The sequence below is a fragment of the Rattus norvegicus genome, chromosome 14, assembly GCF_036323735.1.
Source record: "Rattus norvegicus strain BN/NHsdMcwi chromosome 14, GRCr8, whole genome shotgun sequence".
Classification (NCBI taxonomy): Eukaryota; Metazoa; Chordata; class Mammalia; order Rodentia; family Muridae; genus Rattus; species Rattus norvegicus.
In genome coordinates, this window is record NC_086032.1 from 78,967,570 (window position 1) to 78,981,263 (window position 13,694).

A 13,694-nucleotide genomic window follows, 5' to 3' on the forward strand; every position below is an offset into this window, starting at 1 on the left:
CATGAATGGCCTCTGGGTTCACTCATGCCCCTGAACACCACCAACACATCCCTCACCACACTCCGCAGGTACCCAGACCCAGTGGCTCTCAATCCAGATGTCAAGCTCAGTAGTAGGTCCTAGACTCAGTTCCTGCCTGGGACTATCATGCTGTCTCCTTCAGGGGATTCATTCTGTTTCCAGCACTTGGCACCGAGTGGGGGATGTGAGGAGGTGGTGATGGTGTCTACTGAGTTATACTCAGGTCCATAGACCAAAAGCACTCAGAAAAATCCCCAAGGGTCTTCTGAGGCAGAGGGGTTTCTCGTGCACGTGACCTTCCCTGTGCACGGGTGTGATCCAGCCCCTCCCACCTGTCAGGTGACCAGAAATGATGACTCAGACAACGGTGAACAACTTCTTCTGCACCATGAGCCACTGTCAGGAGGACACAAGGCCGGACTACATAGCACAGTTTTATTAATACACAAACAAGTTCCGCCAATGGGCGCCAGTCGATGGGTACACGGTTACAACAGTAGAAAAAAAATCAGTTTGTAGAGGAGAAAAGTTGGGAGGGAGTGACTACAAGATAGGGGCATGGACTGAAAACTAGGATTTTTCATTGCAAGTCTCTTTACATAAAAAATTTTTACTTTCTGAATTAAATACATTGAGCTACACAATCAAAATATATTTACAGTCATTTCAAATGGGCTACCAACATAGTTAATTAAAAAAAAACTTTCTCTTTCCTTCGCCTGTTGTCTTTCCAAGGTTATTTTAAATATGATTTTAGTTTTTTTTTAAAAATACATTAAGGAAATAATTACATTCATAACGTGAAAACATTTTACAACTTAGAGCCACGAGCAATTGATTTGGAATATCTAGAATGTAAAAAAACTGGTATTAAAATGTAGAGTAAACCTTTGTTAGAAATCAATTAAAACATTATCCTATTAAAAACACCTTTGGTCCCTAAGAATTATGAACTAAAGACACCATTTTGAAAGGACAATCCAATCTGGTGTACAGGAAGCCCAGGTTTCCAAAGATCATGGTGGTATATCCCCACCTACTGGCAAAGGGTGTTCCTCAAAACTGAGGGGAGGGCTTTGCACGCCAGTGACATGGCCAAGCTGCTTCCGCTCTCCCTGGGGCTGAGCTGTGTGAGGATGGCACGGGGAGTGAGGGAGTTTAGTTTCAGTTTAGTTCACAGTAGAAACCCAGCCCTCTGGCGTGATTAGTAGTAAGTCAGTGGGAACAAGACCCAGACATTCAGTTGCTTCTATAAAAACTATGTCATGGATTTGAAATGTCTCTATTTCAAAATTACTTTAGAAAAAAAAACCCAGAAAGATCAATCATTTTGATGTTGCCCCACCCATAGAATGGACCTTGAAGGTGTCCTGCTTGCTGGTGAGGGTGGGTGTGAATGTCTTAACTTGGCTCAAGTATTCCCCAGAGCACAGGGCAGAGGTCAACGACAGGGAAGGCTTGTCCCTTGCCTTTGGGAGGAGAGGCCAGGGACACACAGTCCAGCTGCTGCCTGTGTGTGAATTCTACCTGGGGGACTGCAGTCCCCACATATTGGAAGCCTTCCTCGATGTCCTCAGGGCCTGGGACATTGCTTTCCAAAGCCGATTTTCTAAAAGTCCCATTGGCATGGGCGAGCTGACACAGAAACAGCCAAAGGGAAATTGGAGCAGTGGACAGATGAAGTGGACAGGATGGTGAGGCAGGACCAAGGCATGCACGGGGAAGCGACCGGGCACTGACGCTGAGGCAGGGGAGCAGCAAGCACTCTGGAAGATTCTGTGTGAAGTGGGTCCATACCGTCCTGACAGGTCACTCTGGCACCTGGGATGACCTGTTTGACCCACACTCACCCTTGCAAGAACACTGGTACATGAGCTTGTGTGACACTGAGGGTTGCACCCACATGCCCAGGCCAGGGACCAGAGCAAATCCCCGGGCCAGCATGATATTTGCATGCAAATGGTTAGTTAGAAAACGGACATAAAAGTAGGGGTTTGTGAAAGCTGATGACATCTTGCCAAGTTGTAGCAAAAGTAGACCCAGGGAAACTCTGTGGCCTCAAAGAGAGGCCCCAAGAGGTGGAGCATCTCCCATGGTGCAGAGGACCTGGTTGCTCACAGAAAGGGGCTGGTTCAGCCCTCTGCCTACCTGGATCCACACAAAGCAAACCTGCCATCGATGGCTGGGGTCATGCCGGTGGCTTTGGGAGAGTCATAGAATGAGAGCACTGAGAATCCTGACAGGATCATGGGTGTCCCAATATGTACATATAAATTAAAACTCTATTTATTGAACATATACAAATAAATAACTTATTTTGAAACAAATGCTTTGAACTAGCTTTCTGACCAAATCTCAGAACATTAATGGGACCACAGGACAGTGGAGCCCTGTGTTGGGAGCCGTAACTTCTCCAGGACCTACTTTATATGGTTCTAAGGAATTTGTAGCATCCGGCACAGTGAAAGGATTACAGGCCTGGGTTTCTCAGCACAAACTAAGAATGCCAGGAGCCTGGAGGCTGCTGTGTTTTCATCAGGACAAACTCATCTGAGGTTTATCTGCTGGACACGATACTTCACTATGTCCCTCTATGCTGGCCAGGACTGGCTGTCAAGTTGGGCATTTTCTCCTTGTTTTGGTAACAGTCAAAGCCTGGACCAGGTTTCCTGGCAAAGAAGGCTGTTATTGGAGTGACCAAAAGCACTGCTCTGAGACCCGAGGCAGCAGAAGTCTATGGCACATTAAATTCTCTTCCCTTTCAGAGCATGGAATGGTCACAGCTCCCTGCGATGACCCAAGGGGCTCCCCCAGTTGCAGCTCCGTGAGTAGGCTGGTGTGTGTGGAGGCTGTATGCCTCCTCCTGGTCTTTCTACACAGATTCCTGGCAGACACCAGCCCACACAGATGCTGCTGTGAAGAATCAGAACTGCCCTTTGGAGGAAGGCACTAGAGAGAAGCACCATTGCACAGCTTGGCAAGGGTCTTACAGTGGGCTAGCCTGGGACAGACCTTCAGCTGAGTAGCTTTCCTGTCCCTGTACCCCGGTAACCACCTTGCTGCTCTTTTGTGACTCCAAGGCAGCTGCTGCAGGGCTCAAGCCCAGAGCACCAATCCTGGATATGAAGGCTGCCCAGAGAAGGCCCCTCTGCAGGGAGCCTGGGAGACTTTCCTCCCGTGTGTGCTAAGGACATTCTGGACTGCGATGGAAAGGCATCACTAGGTTCTCACTGTGTATAACTGGCCCTGCACAAGTCTGCAGAGATGCCTAATGTCCAGGTCACTGCCTGCATCTCCCCATGGTGGAGAGGTTCGCACTGTACTCTGGAAGCTCCCAAAGCCAGTTTGAATCTCAAACTCCTAGGGTAGAGGCTAGCCCCCATGACCTGCAGACGATGCATCCCGAGCAGCTGAACGATCCTATGAAATGCCCAGAGGCAGACGGGAGAGTGGGAAGGGCCCATGCAATCCGAACCTCGGCATGGGAGTGCACCCTGATCTACAGCTTCGAGTGTAAACTTGAGGAAGGAGCTCTGGAAGGAATGTCTTTGTTCACAGATGGGCCAGGTTAAACTACAGGTTCTAGAACCTGCTCTGTTACACCCATAGGCAGATGGTGGCCGGTGTGCTTCCTGGGCTCAGGAGCCCCTGCCTGGGAAGCTGGGGTCTCAGGTCAGGAGAAAGGGGTACATGCTAGCCAAGGACTGAAAGCTCTGTGCAGCCTCTCAAAGTACATCATACAGTGGGAAGGAAACAGGGTCTCTGAAAAGTCCTTAAGGTCCAAGCACAGCACATGATGAAAAGGGGCAGGGCAGGGGCATTTTCTTTAAAACAAACATGAAAAACCCTGGTAAAAAGAATGACAACATCTCTATCCTGGTGACAAAAGGCTTGTCCAATACCAAAACTGAATCTTAAAGTCGCTTCACAGCACTATTCCTCATGGCTTCACCTCCAGTGACAGGGGACAGGAAGGGAAGGGGAGGGGGAGGGGAAGGGGGAGGGGGTGGGGAGAGGTGTGTATGCAGAGACACAGGAGCTCATGCTGCTGCTGCAGAGTAGGACCCTCTTGCAAACAGGGTGAGGTATGCAGCTCTGACCACACAGGGGAAAGGCTTGGCCCACCCCGTCTCACAGGGGCGCACGGTCCGTGGGCTGCAGGTTGGGACTGAGCTGAGGTCCTCAGAACCACCCCATCTGCTAGAGGGTGCTTCAAAACCGCTTGTCAATCCCTTTCATTTCTGCTTCTTAACAAGTAAATTTGGACACCAAAGTTTTAAAGTAAACTTTCCTAAAGGGCACCGTCGTACAGTAGAAAGCGTGCACGCAAGCCAGCCAAGGGTCAGCGTCAGACTCGGTCTAAACTTCTGCAGTCATGCTCGGGCCACTTTGGGAGGCGCACGTGTCACATGCAAGGCTGGTGGCAGTACACAGTCTCTGGGTGTGGCTGGGCTCCCTCTATGTTCCATTCTTCAGCTCCCACTCCTGGAGAAGAGAGGCGTGTGAACTCAGGCAGTTTGGTACTGGCTACCATAAGCCGCTATGTCCCAAGAGCCTTTGAGATTTACAGTGTGGGGACTCAGACACAGACAACAGAATGCAGGCTCTCCCTGAGCAAAAGAATTATCCAGCCATCCACCTCCAAGTCGCCAGCCAGAGATAAAGCTAACCCAAATACCCAAGAGGAGCAAATAGGTAAATGTGGCCCCTGCAGACATGGGACACTCATCGGGCTGAACAAGGCAGGGAGAGCCGACCGCTGGGATATCATTAAGTAAGGACTACATATCATCTGAGTGAGCCTATTTACATGGAAGCCCGAGGCAGCCAAGCTCACAGAGATAAACAGTGTCACGGTATACGCTTGAGGCAAGGGAAGAAGGTGGCATTGGTGTTTTGGTGTTTCATCTAGGAAGATGAAGTTCCAGAGGTGGGACACACATGGGAATGCACTATTAATAGGTCGGGTTCGCTCTGTTTCTTTTACCACAAGAGAGTGGGTGACAGGTGGCTGGATGGGTGAAGCGGACACAGCAGCTGCTGGGGGGGAGTGAGGGGGTGGGGGGGGATGGGGACGGTGGGGGGTGCAGTAGCAGACCCTGAGCGATGCCCTCAGACGTGAAGCTCTCAGCACCTATTCTCAGTCATCATGGAGGTGTCTGTGGAGAATGAGATGGGGACCTGGCTAGGCATTCTCCTCCACAGAGCCAAGCCACCAATCCAGCCCTGCCCGAGTATTCCTGACTCTGCCAACTGCTCCATTAGGGTTCTTATTTCTGCCAGTGCTATGCCAGCAGCCATTAATTACACGTGAACTTTTGATTCTAGAAACATCAAGAGAATGTTTAGCCTAGTTAATATGTTCCCCACACACACACCCCCAAGCTTGTGGGGGCCCCTCTGACTCCAGGGGCCATTCTCCTCAAGTCCACTCCTGAGGCTGTGTCAGAGATAAGCTGCAGTGACAAGAACCTCCACACCTCCTGTCTGTGTACTGGCTACGGCTGGCACCAGAAGCCCTCCTGTGCTGTACGGGAACTGTATGAAGTTGTCTGTGTCTCATATCGACAGTCACAGGCTTCGTGTTCGCCATCAGAAGGGGACGAAGTTGAACAGCCTGAGCCAAGAGAGCCTTTCTTTCATAGCACGGCTCGGCTTCTGACCCCTTCTCTGATGGTAAAGACACCGGGAGGGGCATCACGCTGCTGCTCCACTCTAACATGGCTTAGGTAAAGTGGTCCTCTAAGGAGAGTTAGCCTATAGATTAGGGAGGCCTGAGGGGGGGTGCAGGAAACCCACTGGAATGCCAGCTCAGTAACCACTCGACCTCGAAGCCTTCCAGAAAGCATGCTTGCTGGGGAAGCACACGCTGAGGGGCTGAGGGGCTGAGGGGCTGAGGGGCTGAGGGGCTGAGGGGCTGAGGGGCTGAGGGGCTGAGGGGCTGAGGGGCTGAGGGGCTGAGGGGCTGAGGGGCTGAGGGGCTGAGGGGCAAGCACAACCTCTGGCAGCATCCCAGGACACCCAAGAGCCTAGCACCGTCCTTTCCCTACATGAAATTTGTCCAGCTGGAAGCAATATGTCTGCAGCTCCTGAGGAAGGGGCTTGGCCTGCTGAATGACCAACACATCAATGCCATCACTACACGGCCTGGAGACAGAGGCTCCTTTACCTTCAGGACAGAGGGACACCATCTGGACCCATGTCCCATCCCCAGGCCCGCTCAGTTCCACCTGCTACTGCTATGATGCCATTTCTTTCCAGATGTTTCCGTTACCATGGGCAAGAAGTTCTGGCTCTGATCATCTAGAAATTAAGCTTTGAGAATCCCCAGGATTTAATTGTGGCAAAAGTTGGTGGCTCCTCTTCCTGACTGCAGGGAGAGGAGGGGCCCTGAGTTGATGGCCAGGGTGCTGGGAGACAGCCTGGGGGAAAAATGTTTTCCTGGCTTTTTTTTTTTTTCTTTCTTTCTTGCAGGTAAGTGCTAGGAAGGATATCGGGGTCATGATGCCCAGTCTGTGTTGCCCGAAGAACACAAGCCCCGGGGGTGGGGGTCTTGCTCATTTCTGAGGTGACATGGATCTGTGGGAGTTCAGGTTTGGTGGCTATCTTTGAACCACAGTACCTGGGGGTGTTGGGGGGGTGCTGTTAGAGGAGCTCCATGCCTCTGGCAGAAGACTGAGTGCCAAGTGCAGTGGGGTTCACTTGGAGCTCAGGTACCTGGCCCTGCCAGGGGGCTCACCTTGGCCTTCTGCAGCACGTGCCCACGGCAAGGGGAGCTGCTGGAGGACGGCTGGCTCTTCTTCAGGACGGCTGCACTGTTCACAGGCAAAGGCCCCTCAGCATCGCTTGTATCACAGCTGGAGATGGGGGAGTTTTCCAGAGTCCGATGCCGAAACACTGGAGACTGTCAATGAGAGGAGAGCCTGCGTGAGGGGTGGTTCTCAGCCACTGGCATTTCCCAAGGAGAAACAGTTTCATAAGGAAGAAATAGATCTGAAAATAGGCTGAACTAGGAAGGACCACCTGATCCTCGGAGCACCTTCAGAGGGGTGGAAGACCAGGAGGCCGGATTCGAACCCACACTCCTACCCTCTCACTACCTCTCTCACCTGCCCATCAATGTGATGCTACCTAAATCTGCAAATGTTTCCTGGAGCTGCCTGCCCCTGAGAGGGTCAGACCTGGCAGCAGAAACTTCCAGTGGCAGGCAGCATGAGCTTGGTATCCTGGGACGATGAACGGGCCCCAAGCGATTCTGGGTCTGTGACCACTCCCACTTTGCCGATGCCAGAGAGAAATTTTTGGAAAGCTCAGAATGAAGCAACTTATCTCCTCGGCTGCCTCGGGTCTGACTCGGCTCGCCAGCGCTTCTGCAGAGGATTGCTAAGGGTCCGCTGAGAAAGCACAGCACTGTGAATGACACTTGGGATGTGCAGGGTGTTGTTTGAGAGCAACATCAGCCCAAGAAGCCCTGTGAAGGGTCGTGACCGGAGTGCTCCCTGCTCAGTTTTGGCAGCATACACCGTTCCTTGGACATCTTCAGAGTCTGCGTCGACTCTGAAGTGGGTGTGGTCACTAGTGCAAAGACAGAATAAAGGCCCCTGTCTCTGGAGATGGTCAGGCAATAGATGTCTGTAGCAGAAGGACCTGCCGAAAAAGCCACTCCTCCAAGTCTACAATTATACATAATGCTGTCGCCAACACAGGAGGCAAGCCCAGGGTATGGAGAGGACCCTCAGGAGACACAGGAGACATGAGCACCCATTCCTGAGCTTCTGAAGGCCATGCTTACTCCTGGCCAGGGGACAGTTGGGGACAACAGCAAGTCTCAGTGGCTGAGTCAGGTGACAATGAGGAAGGAGCCATGACTGAAAGTAAGAGCTCAGACTTGACAGGTGACACTGCAGCTTCCAGACACCCGGTAGTATTGTCAGCGTGAGAGCAAGTTCCTGCCTAGCAAGCTGGCGTCAAGTCAGACAAGACAAAAGGTAGAAGAGCTTGCCTGTGACACCTGACCATGCAGAGGAGGCCTCAGTACTGGACTTTAAGAACCCCAGTGAACATAAGAGACATCAATGTCTCCATACACAGTGGGAACATTAGGCTGACGCCACCCAAGGTGGTGAACATGCTACCTGAGAGACCATGGAGCACTTCTGTGTGCTGTGCCTTGACACTCACCTGTGGGCTTGATGTCCCTGACTTGGGTTCGATAGCCAGTCCTAGAGTGACGCCACCTGCCAAGGCCTTCTTCAGGCTCTCCTTGACCTCCGTCAGCTCCAGCTCCAGGCTGACCCGCTCTGCCTCCCTCTGCTTGCACTCTTCCTCCAACCTCTTCAACTTGTCCTCCAGGGCCACCTGGGTCTTCCTGCCTGGAATCCCAGGAACACATGGTCACCACATAGAGGGGCTGACCTAGCTGAGTTCTGCTAGGTCTTCCCCACAATGCTCCAGCCCAACTGCTTCCCGCAGAGCCCAGATCTTTCCCTAATAACCTGTTGCTGTGTGAGATTAGGGGCAGGAGTCAAACATAATCCTACACAGCCCATGGGGCCTCATGACACTCACTTAAAGGACATGGTGTCCAAAGGTGACACTGACAAGGAAGCGGAATAAGGAAAGGTCTCAAATTCTACCAGTTACTTGTGGTCTATTGCTGTGATGGTTTAAATATACTTGGTCCAGGGAATGGCACTATTTGGAGATATGGCTTTGTTGGAGTGGGTGTTGCCTTGCTGGAGGAAGCGTGTCCCTGTGGGTGTGGGCTTTTAAGGCCCTTGTCCTAGCCACCTGGAAGCCAGTCTTCTCCTATTTGCCTTTGAAACAAAATGTTGAATTCTCAGCTTTTCCTGCACCATGCCTGCCTGGGTGCTGCCATGCTCCCACCTTGATGATGGTGGACTGAACCTGTAATCCACCCTCAGTTAAATGTTGTCTTTATAAGAGTTGCTTTGGTCATGGTGCCTGTTCACAGCAGTAAAATCCTAAGACAACTGTATATGCTTCCCGGTCACAAAACATTGCCCATATCTCTGTAGGCATTGGCACATAGTTCTCCATGGTTTGGCAGTAAACTCATCTCTTTGAAATTTGTTATGATGATCGACATGGGCAGAAAGTACACAGAGATGGACAGAGAAGAAAAGTAAGTCAGGGAAGTGAGCAAAGCACAGGGCACAGGGAGCCTGGCCTCTCAGGGCAGAGCTGGGCCTTTCTGCATCTCTGTCCTGTGACTTAACACAGACAGGTAGACAAGCTGCCTGATATGCACTGCTCCCTGCATGTCATAGATCCGGGGGTCTCCATCCCTCTTCAGCAGCCTGATATTGACACCTTACCCAACCGGCTCCCACAAATTATCCTCATGGGCTCACCTTTACCCCCCTTCTTGTTCTCTGTCCCCACCCCCAAAATCATTTCCCTGAACAGCCTTAATTCAGACAGAGTTCAGTTCTGGTTAACTATGATGAGCATATGTACCAGCCTCTGCCTACATTGAAGCCTTCTGGGCTCCCCATCCACTGCACAGCCCCCTTCTCCTGAGCTAGTAGAAAATATGAAAAACCTTGGCCCCATGGGGGTGCTGGCCAGGACCAGAGGGACGTGTAAGCTTCTATCCAGGAGGTCTGGCAGGAACAAGGCCTAGCCTGTGCCTGGGTACTACTCGTCTCTAGACACCACTCCCCTGACAGCTGTCCTTGTTCACTGCCCCTCTTTTGGGATCACTACCATAGGCCTTTTCTCTGGTCCTTAAACCCCGGTGCAGCCTTGCTCCCCCCCAGGCCCTTCTGAGAGAAGAGAGCTGCTTGACCTTGGCAGAGATCTGAGAAAACCTCTCAGACCCCTTGGCTGCTTCCTCTTCAGAAGCCCCACTGAGTCACCTCAGACAAGGAACAAAATCTGCCAACCTTGGCTGTCAGCTCCAGAGGTTGAAATTGCCGGAGTCTCACTGTGCAGCTGGGGCCAGGGCACAGTCCCTGCCTATGTGGCACCACTGAGCCAACCCTGGGCTGCCCCAGGCTCCCCTACAAGGTCGACACTCCAGGAGGCAAGGCTAAAGAGGCGGCCTCAGCCCATGGATCCTAGGGTTAGTTGAATGGATTCGAGAACTCCAGTGGACACAGGCACATGGGCCATCAGGGCCAAGTCCCCCATACCTGCATTCACTTCGATGGCAGCCCTCAGGTCCTTCCTCTCTTTCCGGAGCTGTGCCAGCCTGTTCCGCAGGGCCTCTTTTCTCTTCAGTAGCTCTTCCTCTTTGGACTGTAACCGCTTGGCATCTGCTTCTACCCGGTTCTTACCATATTTGTACTGCTCGGCATCTGAGCAAGGAGCACACAGTTAGCTCAACCAGAGGAGTTGGGCCGCCCATGCTTGTAGTCAGCAGCGCTCGGGATACCACAGAGCTGCTCCCGGCCAGTCCTAACAGGAAGAGGGGGCTTGGAGCAGAGACTCTCGACTTGCCTCAAATCCTCACATCCTTTGATCTGCATGCTCACAAATAGAGACAGAATACTGAGGAGTCCCGTCAGTGTTCCTCCCCACAGGGCATCAGTTTTCAAATAATTGTCAATAAGGCTCAGAGTGGCGATTCTGGAACCTGGCAAGGCAGTGACCTGGACAGTTCTGTCAACCAGATAGAATCTAGAACCATCTGGGGAAAGAGTCTTAAGGAGGAATCACCTGGATCAGCTTGGCCTGTGTCCATGTCCATGAGGGAGTGTCTTGAATATTATATCCTGCATTTTTACACCCTGACTGTGGGTGGCACATATCATGAGGCCCTGGTATGCCGAGTGCTGGACATCAGGGAGGTAACCATGTATTTCTTCTCTCCACTCCTGACTGGATGAGAAGCCACTGGCTGCTTTAAGCACCTGCTTTGACTTTCCCAGGATACACTGTAACCTGTGACTGTAACCTATAACCATCAGACAAAGAAACTGTCTTTCCTAAAATTGCGTTTGTTGGGGTATTTGTTACAGCAAAAGAAATGAAGCTAGAATCTGTTACTGTCAACAACAACCTCTACTGGGGCTGGAGGGATGGCTCCATTGTTAAGAGAACTGGCTGCTCTCCTGGAGAACCAGAATTCAAGTCCATGACAGTTCCTAATCATCTGTAACTCCAGTTCCAGGGCATCCAAAGCCTCTCTGCCCTCCTTGCTCACTAGGCATACACATGGTGGACAGACACACATGTAAGCAAAACATGCAGGAAAAGGCCCAAAATCCTCCTAGAGTTTATAGGAGTCCTTTCTACATACAATGCCTCTCTTCACTCCCACATCTGTTCTTAGCCTTCCCCTGGCTAGAGGGAAGACATCTCCTTGGTCTGAGGTTCTAGGGGAGGGGGAAGCTTCTCCAGCAAATAAAAATGACAGAAAGGCAGCACGTGGTGCTTGGAGACCCACTATTTAGAAGACAAACTTGGAGCCCCATAACCTAGAATGGATCTGCCCCTCAGTTTCTCCTCCTGTGAAATGGGGATAAGAGCAGGCCATTCACAGGCCGCTATAAAAAGTCAATTAATATTTATAAAGCACTTAAAGTAACTACCCAACTGAGTCCTGTATAAGTAACTGTTAAAATTTAATGACTGAACAGTGACTGCGTAAATAAGTAAATGCTTTGGGGGGAAACCCAGAATCCTGGCAACCAGTACCTAGTGATTCACACAGTGTTGACCTCAGGCCCCACAGTCTCTTCAGCCTGGATTACAGTTTCAGGCTGCGGTGGGTTATTGTGGGGAAGTCAAGGCAGGAACTTAGAGCAGTCCGATAGGACTTTAGGAAAAAAACTCCCTGGAAAAGATGATGAGGGGCAGGAGATGCTCACACGACTGGCCAAGGTCTGCTGACCCTGACGTTGCTTTTACCATCTCTATGGTCTCTGTGCTACCTGTACCACCCACCAGCTCCAAGGGTAGCCAGACCATGCCTGTCCGTCTGTCGCTGCCTGTCTGCATGTCTATCTGTTTCAGAGTAGAAGCCATGGAGGGACGAGGGCTGTTGCGTGCATCTTTGAAGGTGCACACACAGATAACTATGTGCCAACATGCCTGGGGTGGCCCCATGGCGATCAGTCTCGGCTGGCTCGTTAGTCCTGCTCACACAGCTCCTGCCCTGAGCTGGTTCTGCCATCGCTTCTTCAACAGCGTACCCTATTCATGGAGACGTGTACTCTCCCGTGTCCAGTCAGCATCCTTTCCCTCACCAAGACCGCCACAGGATGACACTGCCTGATCCTCAGCCCAAGAATAACCCATCTCCTGAAAGCAAGGTACTTCCAGAAAATTCCATGCTAAACTGTGCAAACTCCACTGTCTAAACCAATATGTCCCCCAACAAACCTACGGACGACAGCTTATAAATTTCCCCGTGATTTGGTCCCTATGCAATAAACTCCGTACAACTGTAATGCGATCGGCTGAACTCTGCAGAAGCGCAGGAGGCAATTATTTTTCTCTTTTGTTTCCATTAGATGTCACCAAAGTTAATAAAACATTCCCTGCAGAAGGTCCCACCAGATACTGGGATAAATCATCCATAAAATGAAGCGAGCAGAGGGCCGTGAGAAACACCAGGCCGAGGGAGCCCGCGTGGGATTCAGATCTTGCTTAACAAGGCATTTTAGGCCAACGCATCCCTCTGGCTCCTGCACCTCCCTGCACGAACAACACTAAGAACAAGAGTGTGAACACACCCAAGGCATCGGGGAATGAAATTACACAGAGAGAGAGGGCCAGGGGAAGTCAGTGACAATGAGGAGACTCAGCCAGACAGACTCCTGACAGACCTATCTGAAATGCAGATTTGAAAGCAGAGGCCTAGGCAGACTCCTATCGAGAACTCATAGGTTCCCTGGGGCCGACATAGCCAAATGTTGCTGAAGGCCCAAGGCTCATCCATACTTTGACCATGGAAGGTGGCAGCCTTTCTGTGTCCTTGTGCACTCTGACCCTACAATGGATGCCAGTAGGTCTGGGGCCTTTTCTCTCCTGTACCAAGTAGGAATGGAGGTCCCCCAGGTGAAGCCTTATCCACACTATCATGGTAGCTGACCTATCAACTGCATGGCTGCAGACTAGAAGGCTCAAGTAGGAACCCCCAGTAGTGGTTGGCATGGCATGATTTGGCATGGACACTTACTTGACCCAGACTGATGGAGGAGCTCCTTGTCATGATTTGCATGACACAGACTGATGGAGGAGCTCCAGGAGCTGCAGAGCCCCATGCAGTCCTTAGGCCTGCTTTTCTAAGCTGGCATGGTCTCCCCATTGCATCCCCAGCAACAAGTGAGCATCCTGAATGAATAAGTCCCACAGGCTGGCTGGCTGAATGGTGGATCACGCAATGCAGCTGGGCAGGGCAAACACCAACTCCAGGTGCCAGCACACCCAGATCTAACTGCCGATGGAGGAGGGCTGCTGGATGCTCAGGCAGGCTGTGCTCTCCCTGCCTGCTAGTACAGCTGGCTCTGCAGTCTGGAAGCCTGGCCCACATCCTAGCTCAGTGGCTGGCCTGCTGTGAGACCTCTGGCTCTCCTGCACTTCCCTGGGGCTCACCCCTCATCTGCATAACGGGGTGCACAGCATCTACACTGACTATACAGCTGTCAGAGACCTGTGGGAGTGGAAGGCGCTGGCTGTGGACTGTGATCTGCATAGAAGTA

General features: G+C 51.5%; 1 protein-coding gene across 9 annotated transcripts in view; it reads right to left on the bottom strand.

The window, feature by feature from the left end:
- Positions 1-391: 391 nt before the first annotated feature.
- Positions 392-13,694, bottom strand: part of Afap1 (actin filament associated protein 1) — a 113,072-nt gene continuing 99,769 nt past the window's right edge. For 3 of the 9 annotated variants that reach the window (XM_063272812.1, XM_008770247.4, NM_080900.2), the window contains 4 exons: positions 10,179-10,343; positions 8,203-8,393; positions 6,761-6,925; positions 392-4,506 (listed from right to left, as the gene is read on the bottom strand). In XM_063272812.1, coding sequence (XP_063128882.1) covers positions 4,480-4,506; positions 6,761-6,925; positions 8,203-8,393; positions 10,179-10,343 — 548 coding nt within the window. In that variant the 3' untranslated portion in view covers positions 392-4,479. Of the gene's footprint in view, positions 4,507-4,532; positions 5,181-6,481; positions 6,926-8,202; positions 8,394-10,178; positions 10,344-13,694 lie in introns of those variants that run through there. The other 6 variants (XM_008770245.4, XM_039091573.2, XM_017599057.3 and 3 more) reach the window with 4 other exon arrangements.